We start from the raw sequence: 17938 nt of genomic DNA, 5'->3' as shown, positions 1-17938 counted from the left end.
AGTGTTTAATGTTCAGTAAACTGTGAGTGTTTGCAATAGACTACATTCAACCTGTGAATGTTTGACAATTCTCTGTCAAAGTACCTTTTAACAGTCGCCATGCTTTATAATTTGATCTTCTAATATACTATTTGTTTTAGCAGTAATAATGTCATTAATTAGTCATGTGGCATCATTGTATAGTATAGTATAGTATACTATAGTGCACTCGATGAGTATATTTTAGTTGGCAAATCTCTTCCATCCATTTTGGCCCTTTGGTAAACAGTAGTTAATGTTCACATGCAGAAGCTGAGGAGAGTAAAACATGAAACTGTAAAAGTAAAAATAGAAATTAGAGTTTAGGACTCCAACTCCAAGTACAAGTGATTTGCCATTTGAGTAAATGCTATATATACACACTTTGCATAAATGGCACGTGCTACTGACAAGTCCGCTAAACCCAGCCTGAGGACAAACAGGTCGAGACTTGACAGATAAGGAATGCAATTAGTATCACCAGCAGTGACAAAGCTTTGTGCTATCTTTCTGAAAGGACATCTCAAACTAGATGTTTGTGACATCTGTAATTATCCGTAATGAAAGAACTGCAGCAGGTGGGTGAAAGGAATGAATACACTCCCTGCTCCCCTCTAGTTTTCTGGCACTACGACCACAACCAGCGGACTAAAAGCAGAACGTGCTTCTACTGAGAAGAAAACCTCCGGTGTGTCTCTGAGACAGCATGGGCCATGTGACTCCAAAAACACCTTGAATCACAAGTACTTAATGCTTCTGATATATTAACACCAATATATCACTCCCATCAACAACACATGTAATATGATTGTACGATAAACGTATCAGCACCACGCTCACCTCCCACTCATCCCGTCTCCTCTTCAGCTGATCACATTTGCGCAGCTTGCAGATCTGCTTGCCCGTCTTGCGGTTCAGACAGTTTGGGCAGCTCCCACAGTTCTCTTTGCGGAGGCAGGGAGTGCAGTCCCCACATTTTTTCCTCCTTTTTTTCTGGAGGTCAGCAGCGGTGCTCAGGGAGTCATTGAAAGGGGGCAGAGAAAAGAGCCCCGCTTGCTGGTGTTCAGTCTCAATATATTTGCTGAGAGGAGACGTCTTCTCTGAGGATTTCCTTTGCAAGCGGAGAGACTGAGCCTCCTCCGCATCCATGGATAAAGTAAAAATTAGCGAGATTTAAAAACACAAATAAAAAAAAGTGGAGCTAAATCTCAACACTATCCAAATATACAACGGACATTTGACTGCATTTGCTGCAAGTTTGTCTGGTCTTAAAAACTAAGTTTGGCAGGTAGATAACTGAGGTAGACACTTAGTCTGTGCTATTGACTTTGTCTATCTAGATATTAAAAACAGCTGGAGAAGACCCTGATCCATTTGACTCTGTGGGCTGTTACCAAAAACGTGAGCTGTGTCTTGTCTTTTAGTCAGAGCCCTCCAGAACATTAATATATAGTGTTCTTGGTCCCCCGGGTGGCACTGGAGAATCCTGGTTGTAACTTGCAGTTTGGAGAACATCTTTCCCAGCTACCCTTTGGGATGGTAAACGATCCACCACAGTCTGGGTAGCATAGCTGGAGCCTGGGGAGTCATGGCGGTGTCTGCACAGTCTGTAAAGACAAAGGGAATCAACTAAAATGTTTTAATCAATGCTAAAATGCAAAAAAAAAAGTATTCATAGATATTTATTTTCTACATAATTTTTCGGAGTGCATTTAGTGTGAGTGTACCCCACAATAAATATAAAATTCGACATAAAATAGAATACACGTCTCCTTACTACGTTATTAAACAATTTGGCAAAAATGACCAACTGCTAAACTTCTTCATATTGCTGACTGAGGGAATGAAGAGAACCTGCGAAGTGAGAAGCAATGCCAATCGTGTTTTCCTCTTGGTATCCATTTTTCCACAAACAAACCTGGCCAAAGCCAACCACTGAGAGTCATATGGCATCAAGATTGCATCACTACTTATCTTGCGAGGAGATCTCTCAAGGGGTTCTGTGCCACTTCCCGGTGGGACCGTGCACCACAGCTTGTATGTCCGTGGAAGAGAGTGTAGATATCCGTCATTAATGGCAGACTTCTACAATATTTGCTCATTTAGATTATACCTATCATATACATTTGGTTGGTTTCTAGGGTTGGTTGAATATGGATATCTTTGTCCACTTTGAAAACTCACACGATGGACTAATAGTTTACTGAATAACATTGATCCTTTATCAGATAGACCAACTATTATCTTGTCGTATGTCACTTCACAGCCCTGCATGTACTTAAATGGTTGGTATAACTGGCTGTGTAGCGCTTGATAATACTAGATGCTTTGCCTTAGAGTTCAGTGTGACGCCCCTGATTGCTGTCTGGATACTGTCTGGTTTCCAAACACAGCTGTCAGTGCTGTGCATGCAGTTGGCTCAAAGCCACACCGGCCGACGTGAGCAGTTTGAGAAGATAGTGTTTTAATGGCAGACCCCACATGGACGGGAGGCTTATGTCTCCCTGAATGAAAGAGGGGGGGTTATAAGTCGATGCCAGGGACAGTCCCCTTTGTCTTATGGTCACACGCTCCAGTCAACCGTCAATAAAGTGAATTGTGCTGAGAAAACCCTCATGTTTCTTCACTACTGCCATGGTTTCCCAGCCTACACTAAAGATGATTTATGTTTATGTTATCAGCAACGCAGAAGGCAAACTCCACTATAGAATATGAAGGCTACTATCATTTACTTTAATATTGCACCATGGGCTGCATTAATATGGATTAAAAAAGAATATGAACCCTTTACAAATGTAGCTCTGGCAGAGCCTTTCAAGAAGGGAAAATCACAAATGGGTTTATTTTGCAGTAGAACTAACTGTTGCTAATGTTTGTGGTTGCTTTGCTTTCTGGAAATCAGCAAAACTGCATCTCCCCAAAATGCTGGGATGAAACAAAAAGTGTTGCACCACATAATTCATATTTAAACTTTTAACATTAGCTTGTTTGCTTCTTTGCTAGTAGGCTAACGTTAAGGCACATGTAGCGTTAGCAGAAAAGCACTTTTGTCTCACTTAATTGTTACGTGTACGTGTCACCTAACTTAAGCTAGTTTATTTGAAGTATTTTGCAGTAAAGATGTCACACAGATGAAGTAAAGTCAGGTGAATCACTAATGTCACCAAGGAAGACACAAATGTCTTGACACTCAAACATGTTTCCTAGTTTTCTCTTCCCACTTGGCTAACGTTAATTGCCGAACTAAACCTCATTTAGTTAAAGTTCTCATTGGCTGGCAGCAGCATGCGCACGTCACGTGGCAACCGCCTGTACTGTAAACGAGCTCCCGCTCTGCCACTGTTGTGACTTGTACTGTAGGCCCACGTGGTTTACCCATGGGGGGAACTTATTAACACCACTAGGCGAAGCCCGGCCAGCCCACCCGATCAAAAGCAATCAGGCGTCCTTAGATTTACATTAAGATACCCCTCATTACAGCAAGATACACAAAACACATCAGGGCTGTGCGCGAGGACACGGGGATGATTGCTTTAGGTGACAAAAACAGCACTTTAACTAGCTGTGAATACACACTTCGATTTACATCCACGTGACAACCTCGAACTATCGGTGGTTATCTTATATGGCCACCAAGAAAAGTCCTCGTGTGTATATATATATATATTTACTTAATTTACAGTCTAAAGGCCAAATGGCAACATAATGCAGCTCAGAAACTTTTGTTACTCAAAGTTGTGCAAACAAATACAAAAAGCGACTCAATGTCTGCGCTGGAAACGCATGCATAATGGTCACAAGGGAAAGAGACAACGTACCACAGCGCGCTCTTTAAACGCCTCGATATTCCTCTTCGCTGCAGCCTTCAAACCGCTTTGCAAAATGAAAAGAAATTATACAAATCGAACTAAAGTACCTAAACGGCATAACAGCATAAATTGAGGGCTAAAAAGACATGCGCCTGCAAAAAACAAAAACAAATTTCCACTCATGCGCCAAAGTGGAGACGACGGGGTAAAAAAAGTTCGACCATAATGACATAACTGACTTAAAGCCGCGATGTCTGGTCAATGGAGCCGGGGGTGGGGGCTGCAGGGGAGGGGGTGAGAGAGAGAGAGAGAGAGAGAGAGAGAGAGAGAGAGAGAGAGAGAGGGGTATCCTAACTGAGGGACAGTGAACGACCAACACACACAAATATGCAGGCACACAATCATTTTTTGGGCCAAAAGAAACACAACTGTTTTCTTTTATTTTAAACTCATTTACTGTAATGTTGCTATCTTAATGCTTTGGCAATATCGTCTCCTTTTTTAAATTAATTTCACTAAAGCTATTTGAATTTGAATTGAGAGAGAGCGAGAGAGAGAGAGAGAAAGAGAGAGATAGAGATATAGAGAGAGAGAGAGTATCTTTTGGAGGGGTTCAAGTCATCAGTAAATTATGGTATTTGTATTTTGTATTTCTTGTGGTCACAGAATTATTTCAAGCTGATGCTGTATTGGCATTTTTAAATTGGCAGCTGGATTGTTTACGAGTGAGTTATAATCAAGATTCCTGCGTGGGGTCTGAACCAGATGTTGTGACGTCATGAAGGGAATGAGGATCTTTAGGTTCAAACCCCCGGCTCACTCCTGCACACATTTGGGTTGCTGCTCTCTTCAGAAGGAGGGCAGCAGTGACCCCCGGCTGACAGAGTTCAGCTATCTCTGCTGCCTTTCATCACAACACAAGTAAGGGTCGGCCTCATGAGCCCGTACTCTCGGCTGCAGAAAGGCAGTTATGTCGGACTGTGGAAGTGAAGAGGATGGCGGTTTGGATGAAGACGTGGTTCATGCCTGTGTACATAATACAATGAAGAACAAGATACAGAAACCAGACGGCTCAAAACACTGATTATTATTCATTAGTGACAGGCTATAGTCAAAAGACATCACTAATCTAACAACAGGTTTGTATATCGTTCTGTTGGAGCCCCCATCATAGCTGAAACATATGTTCTTTTATATTCATATAATGGAGAGTTGTAAGTCCTGTATATAAAGTTTAGAGTCAAAACGGAACAGAAACAACAATTGTGGTTTCACTTTGTATCGTAATTATGGCGGCACAACAGTTTCCTGACGCCGCATTAAATCATGACTCTCAGATGGGGGTCCCCAAAGCACAAGGTTATCGGAGGTTTGCAGCCCGCTTTGCATCCATTTGTAGTTCTTTGTTCAACTCACGATGACTCCACAGACATTTACAGAAAGTAATAACACATTACAATAAGCTCAAAACACATTAGTCTATGCACAAATACAAAACAAAAAAATACACATTAAATTGCTATTATTCATTATTATTATTCATTAAAAATGTCGTAAAAATTTTGAGAAAATGAAATGAAGAGACATCATTTGGACCGGCACCACCAACTTCACAGTATCTTACACATTCAATAATTATGGTTTTCACTCAGTTATCACACATCAAATCTTTATTTTTCACCAATGTGACGCTCCATTGGAGGCCGTTTGACAAACAAACAAACAAAATGCTGGAAACACAAACCGTCAACATTTCTTCTGAGGTACCTGGCCCCTATACCATAACACACAGTTGAATATATTCTGTGTATTTTGAGATGTTTTCAATTGATGCACTGAGAAAATCATTGTTGGATCATTTGGACCATCGTGTCACGCACCACATTGACAGGATTAAACATATTTAACGTTGTTATATGTTGAGAACAAAAAACAATACCGTTTGGTCATAATATGGTTAAATGACAACCCTCTGTGGAGTTAAAGCTTTAAGAAGAATTTAATGACAGACATTACTTTAGCAAATGGACACTTTGTTTTGATTAATAAATAATAATTAAAGCAGAATAAAACAGGTGAACATGTACCTGAAATTCTCCCAGAAACCTTCATAGTAATAAATAGCTAAAACAGCTTCAGTCACTCTGCATCCATCCCACTTGCATTAAAAGGAAATGTTAGTACCAGCAGATGTTAAAGTGCACGATAGAGGACGGTTCCAGTGTGCGGACTCCAGTGCTGCAGACGAAATGATCAAAGCATCGAAACCAGGAGAAGAGGAGCGCAAGAACAGAGCAAACAGGAAAGAAAACAGAAAACAGACGAATGCTGGATATGAAATCAGAACAGGAGAGGAAGTATGAAATGAAATACAGTGATATCAGTTTTCATTGGGAGGTTGCAATGAGGACTCTTTAATAAGGTTCAAATAAAAGTACCGCAGGACCATGTTCTATTAAATTTAACAATACGTTTTGTGAAAGAAAGGAGGTCATTTTTGCTTTAATTATTTTTTTTATATTTATAATATGATACTGATTTATATAGCTTGTCATTTACAGTCTAGGCTGTAACAGCATATCCATCAAATCAACTCCCACTAGTTGCCTCCCTCAGTCTAATGTCCTGCAAGACAACGCTATTGTTTTATCTTACTGTGGTCCTTTGAGTGCCATTCTGTGTGGAATCACACAATTTCAATTTATTAAAGGAGAAGCTGTATTTTGATATAGTATTGGTCCAATATCCAATAGATCTTGTTTTGGAGTGTGAAAACAGTCACAAGCAGACATCTTTCCAGACAAACATGCCATAGACACATAGAAATACAGAGGTGGAGGATACCTACAGCTGGAGTAGTACAGCATCAGATTTTGGCCTGTTTGAACTTGATGACACCTATATTAACACAAACCGTCAAAAAACGCCTCCTGTAACTGCTTGGGTTTGATTTGGGCTCAAGATTTAAATGAGGACTGCAAATCTAAATTGAGGCGAGTTTGGTTTGGCCTGAGGTTCAAACTCTCTTGACGCTTTTACTGACAGAGGTTTCCGTGTGCAGCGGTCCATTCTTAACTGCTACATGGAGCCTCCTTTTTGTTAAATCCTGAAATGCATATACACAGGGAATGTACCAACTCCCGTCACATCCCCCCTCAGTCTCGTGGTGGTTTGGTCCAGAGGTCACGGAGCAGTAGTCTTTATGTCCGCACCTGGAACTTGCCAGCCTTCGTCATGTATTTGATGCCTTTAAAAGGTTTGTACTTCTCACCATACATGTCCAGTCGATTCACCTTCAGCCCTGTTGAAGGACAATAAATACTGTTTTTTCCCGCCATTTACATTTCACAATACAAACTGCCTGATGTGCATCTTACTCGTTACTGGACAAGAGCAAACGCCAAAACAAATCTGACTTGAATGTTTGAGATTTATGGACCTTCCAGGGAGACTTTATTAATATTTATGTATTTAAGCTACAACAACTACACAACTCAGATCAGTATTACAGCGCAAGGCATCCGATTTAAAGATATACCTGGTGACATTTTAAAAAGATGATCGTTTTATACTAACAACTGTTCTCCAGAATCCTTTACCTAAAAAAAGTTGCTCTGATGTTCTTAGAGGACAAAACTTCAGTCCTTATTCTAACTATTAAATATACATTCTTGAGCTAATTTTAACCCTTTAAATGTATTAACGTTTGTTTACGTAATGCCACTGTGATTATGGAGAAATACAATTCATTATTTTCTGTATATTAATTACTAGGGCAGATGTTTTGGTTCACGGTCTGAGATATGTCAACGATGAGCAACAACATTCATTTTGTGGCATTCATATTTTTTCTGCATTTACAGACTCACTTGATACCTTGGAGGACATAAATGTCCTATCCCTAAAAATGCTATGAAAAATATTAATATTACTAATATTTTTCCACTTCCACTTCAGAATATTAACCCTTTAAATATTTACATATTAAATGTTGTTTTTTTTTTAAGACAAACGCATGAATATAATTATGTGATGTATACTAAATGCAAAGCATTTTTTATACCTCAATTATTAGCAACAACATTGATTTTGATGCATTGCATCAAACACTGCAGTGCTCCACAATACAGCAGCAATAACCCTAGTGGTAACCAGGAAAATAACATGGATGAGAAAATGGCTCAGTCTGGTGGAGAATAGTAAAAACTACAAGTTTACAAATTATGCATGATTTCATGCTGTAATGACCGTGGGATCAAACATTGTGGTTTTAGTGGCTTTCTATGAGGATAGTCTTTTTTTTTGGCTATACGGTTTATTATATACTTTTTAGGAGCTGAGGTTGAACTTCCAAAATAGAGTACTAATTGTAATTTTTAAAAAGCATAGAAAACAATATACTTAACTAAATACATCCTGGCCATATTGCCATGTTTATTTTGTATACATTTTCATCAAAGAATGTTACCTTATATCCTGTACTGTCCGGTAATTATTATTATTATTAACTAAGCCACATCACTCTATAGCTGAATATTAATTATTAAAGATAATCATATATAAATATATTTGAATACATCAAGTTAACAACAATGAACACAATGAGTACTTATGTGTATCAAAAATCAGCCTATAGAGCACTTTCTGATGTATTAATGCATTGGGCACCATCTAGTGTGCATTGTGTCACTGTGCAGTCAGGTGGTTGTCAGCTGAGCGGGTCATGTGATGAAAGCTTCTCTCATGTGTTGGCGTTTAGGTCAAATATTTTCCAATGTAATGTAGGTGTTGTTTCACAGATAATCTAATAAATGGCAAACTATTTCTGAAAGAAGTTAAGGAATTCTTTGAATGATGCAATTACAACTGTGTTAAGGATAGGTGTTGTGGCGATACCTATATTATGACTTTAATACGATCTAAATATCTACGACACTGAAACAATACCACCGCAAAAAAACAAAAACATCAGGTAAAGTGATGGAATAATAGAGGATAAAACTAGACCGTATAACATATGGACGTGGTCTCCCTGAAGTCACCCAAAAACTTTCTGAAGAGAAAAAAAAAAAAAGCTTAAAAAGTCTTGTTTTTTTGGAACCAGAAGTGACCGTATTTAGATGAGAGGGTGGAGTTGTGGAAGCGCAAGACTCCTCAGTCTTAATGAGCAACGGAACATTTGCAAGGATTTCCTCACCTCCTGGAGTAATTACTTTTCCCTTTCATGAGTCTTGAGTTTAGAGATGTTTAAATCTAAGTAAGACGATGCACGTCAAAACGGTTTGGGTTGTCCCATTGCATTAACAACTCGTGAAAATATAACAAATACTGCCTTACCGGGTGGTTGAGGTTGTAAACTCTGAGCGTGATAGATCCCGTAATTCCATAGTATTACTACGTTAAATAGTAATACTATATATACACACACACACAGGTATATCGTGCAAAACTAGTGACTATGAGTGGTGATGATGGGAAGACCTAAATGTGTGAGTGTACCTGAAATGGCCATCTGTTGGATCTTGAGCTGGATGTTGATGGAGGGGTTCTCGTCAGGTTTGGAGGCTCCGGCCTGCAGGCTCATGGTGCCTTTGAGACTGGGAAGCTTCTGTGGGTTGATCTTGCCAACATCCCATGTCAACATCTAGCCAAAGAACAAAACATTTAGATGCTAATATGTGATTACTACCACACATACAATTAAATGGTGGCATTGTTGAATCTGGAGAGGATTGGTGTAAAATAGTATGATTTAAGGCTTTTAGAAACTTAGACACATTCCTGTCCATGCACACTTCCCTTCTTCCTTCTTTCAGGCATATAAAACACCATGTTTAGGTACCTTTGTGACTGGATCAAAGGTGTGTGTTCCCTGGGAGGAGTTGAGGTTGGCGTTCAGGACACCCCGGGGCAGCTGGCTGCTGACTAGGACCGCCTCCACGGACTTGCCCATGGTCTGTTTGGGTCCCAGAGTCAAGTCAAAACGTCCTTGGGAGCTTCCCTCTCGGAAGGAGATGTTGTGCTTGACATACACGGGGATCGCCACCAGGCTGAAGTAGACGCAGGCCAACAAACAACAGTCATACGAGTGGAATCAAAGTTGTTGCCTATATTTTGGGATGCTTCTGTTTTATTTTAATGTATTTAATATTATAATATTAGTACACTGAGACTAAACAAATACCATATTTTGGCAACTATTGAAAAAAACACAGATAATAAACTGAGGAGTGATTCAACTTCATGTGTCTTTGCCATTAAGAAACTTTAAATGATCCTGAATGAAAAAAGACTGACTTCTGAGAGCTGACGTGGTAGGAGAGCAACCGGAAGTTTCCATCAGGGGGTATGAAGGAGAGGATCCGCTCAGCTTCCCAGCGCTTGAACCGAACACACGGGTGGAAGCTGACATCATCCAGCAGCCGAGGATTCTGGGAGAGAGGGGCAGAGGATGGTTTGGAACATCACATTGCTTTGGATGGCTTTTGCATTTCTTTCAACAATTCTTCTTGTGAGAAGTCATTCCTTTTCTAAGTAAAAATGATTTTAATAGTTTTATAGAAGAAAAAAATGTGTGGAGTCTTGAAATCTGTGAAACTTATTTTCGGCAATACATGAGGTACTCTCTAGATTTGAGTTGCAATGATGTATGTATTCACAAAATGTAAACGTGTGTATGAGAGTCTGGTGATGTGGATCCACTGAGGACATAAAAAGAGTTTTAGGAAATTAAATCATCCAAAATTGGATGCATTCATTGGAAATTACACAAGAAGCTTGGAACTCACCATAAAAGAGAGAGTGAGGTCAGGCATGCCGGTCAGTTTCACACAGGCATCAATAACTCCCTGAATTTCTGCTGTAATAGTGGAGCCTGAGGAGGAGGGTTGGAGTTGATATAAGAAATGTCCAGAGAGCAAAAAACATAAATTAACAACTAAATCTATGTAATGCAGACACTATTCATTGTTGCGGAAAGCTGCTGATATGCTATGCTATTGTTCAATATGGAAATTAAAAGATTTTTTTTATTGCAAAAAAAATAAAGTAAACTTATTAAATTAGACATAACCAAGTGGCTAAATAATGAAGCAATGATATTGTTTGACCAGCAGCATGTTCAGAGCAATACCTGATTTATCGATGATAGCATCAATCTCCTCCACCACGTCGAAATAGGCCTCATTGTTGGTGTATTTGACTCCGGTGCGTCGCCATGGCACCACTGACAGCTGGCCTGTCGGGAGCTGTTCACCAACATTGGTGCTGCCTAAAAAACAGACATAAAGCAAATGTTAAATAAGTACTTTTACACAGAGCCCATTCATTCTCACACACATGTTGTTGCAATAGTTCTGCCATAATGCACACTGATGGCTGATGCTGGGCTACAGTGTTATTTTGGTAATTCAGAAAAATGGGTCTTTAAAGATATGCATCATACAATTACATACATTTTGCAAGACACTACATGTGAATTGGGTAAAAGAAAGTGACTAATAGATATCACCATGACACTTCCCCAGTTGATTACATACATTAAGACAATTATATGTGTGTATACATGTTATTAATGACACGCATTATGTTTTAAACTCCAGTTAGCTGGACTAATTTGTCCAGCACACATTGGGACACATTATATCAAACAACACTATCATTATTTGACCTAATGCTCTGACGATTTAGAGGACTACTAAATGTTTAAAGGGTACAGCTCAGTTTGAGTTGTCCCGGCCCTGTGGTTAGCTTTAACATGCATTGTACCTGTAATGGTGTTGACCATCGTGCGGAGGATGGTGGGAGGCTTTATGAGCTCTTTTAGGATGTTGGACTCTGTGGCCAGCGGAAAGCCATTGTCCAGCATCTCCTCCAGTAGTTCATAGACCACTACCACATTGTCCTTAATAGCAGCCTCTGTACACACTCCAAAATAGTCCTGAGAACAAAAACACAGGGAGGATTTCAAATCAGATATTAATTATTTAACTCAACTAACCACTAAAAGGGGACTGAACAATGCACGGGAGCCCGAACCTGGAACGTGTCAACGACTCTGTGCAGAAACTCGATGACGAACAGCGGCGGCACCTCACTCTGGATGACTGCGACAAAGTAGATGCGATGCCTGAGCACACTGATAAGGTAGTGATGCGGTGTGGGTATCACCGGTGGGACGTTCTCCGGCTCAGTGGCGCGTTCCTGCGCCTCAAAGAAGTAGTCACACACGGAGCGGCTGACCACGCTCTTCCAGTGCTTCTCCAGGAAAATGTCTCCGGAGGCGTTAACGAGGAAAAGGCTGTGGATCATTTTGGCTGGAGGCTGAGAGGCTAACGACGAAGACAGAAAACCAAAGCATTTCAAATGAGACACGGTTGAGATGAATTTGAAAAAAAAAATTGAAAAGCCAACAGAATTAACTGTGTCCTCTGCTCTTGTGAGCTGCAAGTAAAGCAGAGCTAGTATGATGTCACTGGTTTATACATAGTGCATCGCTCCACTGTTCTAATACTGTTTAGTCATTTCAATACAAAATATTGAATGTTAGGTTGATAATGAAGTTAACTTGTGCCAAGAAATGTTTAAACCAAATAACATTATATTCTGACTATTTGATGAACATGATCATTAAAATAAGTCAAAAGGACTCACAAATAATCAGAGCAAAGAAGTAGCTCATAATGTCTGACAAACAAGTCTTATATCTTTATAAGCTTCATAAAAGCAGATATTTTGACTCTCATTGTAGGAAAAGTACAGGTATTACCAACAACATTAATGACAGCTCTGTTTAATTTAAGTGTCCCAGTGAGCAGTGACGGTGCATGCATCGTACTAAGACCCTGAAACAGAAGCAGCTTCATCCAATTCAGTTTTATCCTTTACAACCTGTGCTTTTCCTGCTTTAAGATGACAAAATGTATTCTGGGATGAAGACCTATTATCTTTATTTTGCACAATTTGATGAAATCATTATTTTTTATATTTACTAATTAGATCATTACATTTTTTTTGCATTTCTCCACTTCATGAGAAAACCTTCAACGCATTATTCTGCCAATAGGGTTAGAAAATGTGGGCTAAAACCCGGTGAACTGCAGTGGTATTCTTGTCATATCTGACCCTTAATGTATTTATCTCTTGTATATCAAACGCAACTTTAACATTCCACTATCGGGCCACCTGTAATTTGTATGCAGTAATTTTGTCATTTCAGGGAGACGTAAATGAGCATTTTATAATGAGTCTTCGAACAACAATGTTTGAATGAAGTGTGACAATTTTAAAAACGTACAGTATGATGTAATAATATAATGAAATGAATACAAATAATAGGTCCATCCCACTATTGAAAAGACAGCCCACCCTCCCCTCACATGACACTCGTCATGGTGGATATACAATGGATAGGCTTCAGTAGCAGATCATCAAATGGGTCTGTGTGCTCAATGTATACACATACTATGTAGATACAATGTATACACATACTGTGTAGATACAATGTATACACATACTATGTAGATACAATGTATACACATACTGTGTAGATACAACGTATACACATACCATGTAGATATTAAGCTACATACTGTGTAGATACACTGTAGCTACAGAACAGTTTATTTATGTGTTAAAAAGCAAGAAGATTTTGTTTCCTTATTTCTTGGAATATTATTTAGTAAAGTGCGTAAATCCACACTGCACATTAAAATCACAGCCCTCAAGAAATTATTTAAACATTTATAAAGAGCTATGATATAATTATATAATGTCACTGACTCTCACAGAGCAACACGAGAGTGAATGGCTCATCATTCCAATAGTGTAATGTTAAGTGTAATGGGTCAATTCAAAACTGATATAAAAATGTCATTTAAAAATAAAAATAAAAAGAGGTGCGTATTAAGTTCAACTTGACACAGTCCCAATTAGAGAAGTCTCCTTTAGTTCGCGTCAACTTAAGCTCGCTGGGAAATATGACACCGGAATATTCATTAAATATTTGTCAAAGCGATCAAGTTCGGACCGGATAAAACTCAGCGCCACAAAAACCTGAGTCTATTTCAGCTACATGCATGTATTAATACGATAATACATTTAAATACACGAGTAACTAGCTAGCTGCCTCTGTTGCAGAGCAATTCAAGGCCTCCGTCTGCACACAGGATGCTACATCAGTACCTCCCCTCAGTCTCATGACAGACGAAAAGCCCCGTCACCCGGTACAGGGGATGACAATACTTTGAAGCAACTATGCTGTTTAGACTGAGAACGTGTCACTTGCTACTCGAGCCAATCGATACATTTAAAAGGTCTTACCGGAGACAAATATTAACGTTTTCGTCTCGCCTTTCGCCCTTTTTTCCAACGAGAGATTAAGCAGCCGTCGTTGCTTCCCGTTAGGAGGCGCAGTCTTCATGTGAGGAAAGACACGGTGCTGCCAACCAATCAGAATCCGGGCAGGCTATTAAATCCCGCCTACTTAGTAGTGTAATAGGTCAACACTACGGAAGTTAGTGGCTCGTGACTTGACTGTGATTGGACCGTGGAGGGAGAGCGACAGTAAACACCAGTCAAACTGCCCGCTGATTGGCCATGAGATGGAGCTGGTCTGACATTTTGTTTCCAGTATCAGATTTCATCTTGAGGCGTTGCTCTCTATTTAAACACATTTAAATGTAATTATATATCGAAATATTGCTGATGGTGAAGAAGAAGAAGAAGGTGAAGAAGAAGAAGGTGAAGAAGAAGAAGGTGAAGAAGAAGATGAAGATGGTGAAGAAGAAGATGAAGAAGAAGGTGAAGAAGAAGAAGAAGATGAAGAAGAAGAAGGTGAAGAAGAAGAAGAAGAAGGTGAAGAAGAAGAAGAAGAAGAAGAAGGTGAAGAAGAAGAAGGTGAAGAAGAAGAAGAAGAAGGTGAAGAAGAAGAAGGTGAAGAAGAAGAAGAAGAAGGTGAAGAAGAAGAAGAAGAAGAAGAAGGTGAAGAAGAAGAAGGTGAAGAAGAAGAAGAAGAAGAAGGTGAAGAAGAAGAAGAAGAAGGTGAAGAAGAAGAAGGTGAAGAAGAAGAAGAAGATGAAGAAGAAGAAGAAGGTGAAGAAGAAGAAGAAGGTGAAGAAGAAGAAGAAGAAGGTGAAGAAGAAGAAGAAGATGAAGAAGAAGAAGAAGGTGAAGAAGAAGAAGAAGAAGAAGAAGAAGAAGAAGAAGAAGGTGAAGAAGAAGAAGAAGAAGAAGAAGAAGAAGAGACGTGGTCCTCCGTGGGCCAGGAGCAGCACGTAGGCCGATGTGTTATCCCAATGATGCACTACGACCTGACTGCATTTAATCCAAATAGATTTGTCTGAGGTTTAATTATCATTCCTGTTATTAGCTTTCATTTAATGGTGTTGTTTTAGATAATAGATTCACACCTGTGCTACCTGGGCTTCCATACTGTCAAGATGGCTCTACAACCTGTGCAGACTGGAGTCCAATTCAGTACTTTTTCAAGTACATTGATAAAAATGTATGTAGGTTTAATATCACTCTACAGCCATCATTTGTTAGTTTTTTATCTTCTATATTTGGCTGTCTTTTCACACGAAAATTGTCCTGTCGTCCGCTATAGTGGACATGCTGTAAAATTAAAATACAAATAATTTTCAAAAAAGTCTAAATTATAAGATGTTTTTTTTTAACTCTAAATAAGGAAGGAAATCACAAAAATATGAATTTGGAAGACACTATTTCCCCTCAGTTCCCAGGAGGATATGTCCCCCCGAAACAAGGATATAATTAAATAGCAAAACATATACTCAGCATCTTTCTTGTTGATTACTTTTGTAATTGTCGTGTAAAGACCAGAGCCTTATTTGGACAACACATAAAGAAGCAATATATGGATGAAACATGGGTCTTGTTTTCTATTCAAGTTCTAAAAGTTTTCTCTGTTGAAAAAGTATTACAATATTCCAAACATACTGCACAAAGCCATGGCTCCTTAAGGTCATCTTCTGCACAGTATATTGAATATATGTAATGTATGTACTGTATGTCGTGCGTAACAATTGGCAGCTTCGGCCTTCAACAATGTGTCGCCTGATAGGATTCAAAAGCAGCAAAAGAGCATTAAGTAGAGCTTCACAAACAGAACACATGGAGGGATGAACACACCGATGAATACAATGTCTTTCACATGTCTGACAGTTCACAGCCTGCAGTTCCGTCCTTCTTTCCAAGTGCAGCTCACGCCCTGAAGTCAAAGTATAAATATACATGCAAACAACGCACCCTCAGTGTCAATAAGTCAAAACCTTACAGTAAATGTTAGTGAAACTGAAGGGCACAGACATCGGAGGACAAATACTAGGCTAAGATATTAAAGGTCTGCTTTGTAAGCTCACAGGCATGTCCATCTGATGTGATCATAAAGAACCTCTTGATGAAGCGAGTACTTTGAGTTGCTTTCTCTTCTGGTGTATTTCAGCCTTTACCAAGAAGCAGCAAACCAATCCACCAGGCAAAGGTCACAATGTCACTCAATGGCTACACCGACATTGATCCAATCTTTAAATACAGTTTAGTGATCTCAATCATTCAGCAGAACGAGGCAAATGAAAAGTCATTATTGTCCAAAATGGAAATATGTTAGTCAATCAGTGACCGACGTTCAGTTCTAAAGATATATGTTGAGAATAAAACAGTTAGCTACACTTGGCAACCCTTCAGTATATTGGTACAGTGTGACAACTGTGCCGACATCAGCGACTTGATAATTGAGCTTTTACGTTACATCGATCTGACAAATGTGACTCCGGTGTGTTCAGAGATATTACTTTGGAAGTGAGACCGTACTGTTCACACCAAAGCAAAATTACAGGAGGCAGTCTGTGTATTTTAGTTATTTTGAAGATTTAAGCAGGCTGGGAGCTCACGCTCTCATTTAACCAGGCCAGGCTCACACTCTTTGGAGACATCTAGTGGACACAAGTGCTCAAAGCAATTCCATAACCATCTAAAAAAATCACGATACATGTTCACCAACAATGGAGTAAAATGGGTCAATTAATTAATGGTGGTATGGAGCAGAGTTAAACCATTTATCTTTAAATGAGATGTGACAACAGCATTCTTTATGAATTATACTTAGAAGAATCAAGTTAAATTAAAACTTTTAAAAAGAATATTGAAATAGCAGCATTTAATGACAATTTGTTTTCTCCCTCAGTCAGCTTCTTCACATGAGAAACGAGGTCCTCCATGAAAACACGACTTCCCGCTAAAGATGGAACCGTGTTGGTTAATTGCCGCAAGATATCTGTATTTGTGTTTTGACCTTCCTCTTCTCACTGGTTTGAAGTGGACATAGCTCTGTAGGGAAAAATGTGATGTCACATACTTCTGTATACCAATCAGAGATCAGCAGTGTGTGTGTGTGTGTGTGTGTGTGTGTGTGTGTGTGTATATATATATATATATAAAATATATAATATATACTCCAGAGCATTTAAGTAGCTGTGCACCATTTGGAATAAAGCCCTCGTCGCTTTGTTTTGCAGTAGTGACACCACTAACTTATCTGATGTATGCAAGGTTGTCACAACTTGTAAAATTATAAATATTAAAAGTATATTATAATAATCAAAGCATTTTTTGAGTATATCTGGAAGTAGTGGCCTGAGGTGACGGTTGAATTGTCGAACCGACTCAGATGAAACTTAAAAAGCTCAAGGAAAACATGAACGGCTCGACATAATTTATTTTCATTTTATGTTAAAATGTACAGAGTTCTTTGAAAGTACTTGCTAAGAAAGAAAGAAAAAAAAACAAAAAAAAACAATAAATGGAAATACATACAGGGACAGAGTAGAGAGTTGAAGCCGCTGAGCGCAATCCAACCATCACTGTGTGCCCAGCTGTCACTCCTCTCTTTATTTTGCGCTCTCTTAGCATACAACGCAACATGTACAATTACAAAGGATACAAAAAGGGAAGCGATATAAACAGACAGAAATATACTGAGCTCCTTTTTACATGCCTCTTAATGTAAGGAAGTCATCCTATACACACACAAGTAAAAAAAGAAAAGAATGCCAAGTGACCTTTAGATATTTGTAGTCCTTTTTGTTTAAAAT

At 39.1% G+C, this 17938-nt stretch overlaps 1 protein-coding gene across 1 annotated transcript; it reads right to left on the bottom strand.

Moving 5' to 3' along the window:
* Positions 1–6824: 6824 nt before the first annotated feature.
* Positions 6825–14172, bottom strand: ap3m2 (adaptor related protein complex 3 subunit mu 2). Its single transcript, XM_079222990.1, has 9 exons — positions 14148–14172; positions 11865–12157; positions 11595–11766; positions 10960–11097; positions 10616–10701; positions 10125–10258; positions 9670–9877; positions 9327–9471; positions 6825–7128 (listed from the first exon to the last, which is right to left on the bottom strand). The coding sequence occupies exons 2-9, from the start codon at positions 12135–12137 to the stop codon at positions 7028–7030; spliced, it is 1257 nt and encodes a 418-aa protein (XP_079079116.1). The 5' UTR covers positions 12138–12157; positions 14148–14172; the 3' UTR covers positions 6825–7027.
* Between the last annotated feature and the right edge of the window lie 3766 nt (positions 14173–17938).

This window comes from Taurulus bubalis (genome assembly GCF_910589615.1).
Source record: "Taurulus bubalis genome assembly, chromosome: 8".
Lineage (NCBI taxonomy): Eukaryota > Metazoa > Chordata > Actinopteri > Perciformes > Cottidae > Taurulus > Taurulus bubalis.
Note: the sequence above shows the minus strand (reverse complement) of the source record. Positions and strands in the feature narration are given on the sequence as shown.

What these genes read in the sequence shown, in the direction of transcription:
- ap3m2 (XM_079222990.1), bottom strand. Translation starts at nt 12,137, where the DNA reads ATGATCCACAGCCTTTTCCTCGTTAACGCCTCCGGAGACATTTTCCTG. An exon ending in ACCTCACTCTCTCTTTTATG is followed by an intron (nt 10,259 to 10,615) that starts GTGAGTTCCAAG and finishes CCTCTCTCCCAG; the next exon opens with AATCCTCGGCTGCTGGATGA. An exon ending in CCTTTGATCCAGTCACAAAG is followed by an intron (nt 9,472 to 9,669) that starts GTACCTAAACAT and finishes TTCTTTGGCTAG; the next exon opens with ATGTTGACATGGGATGTTGG.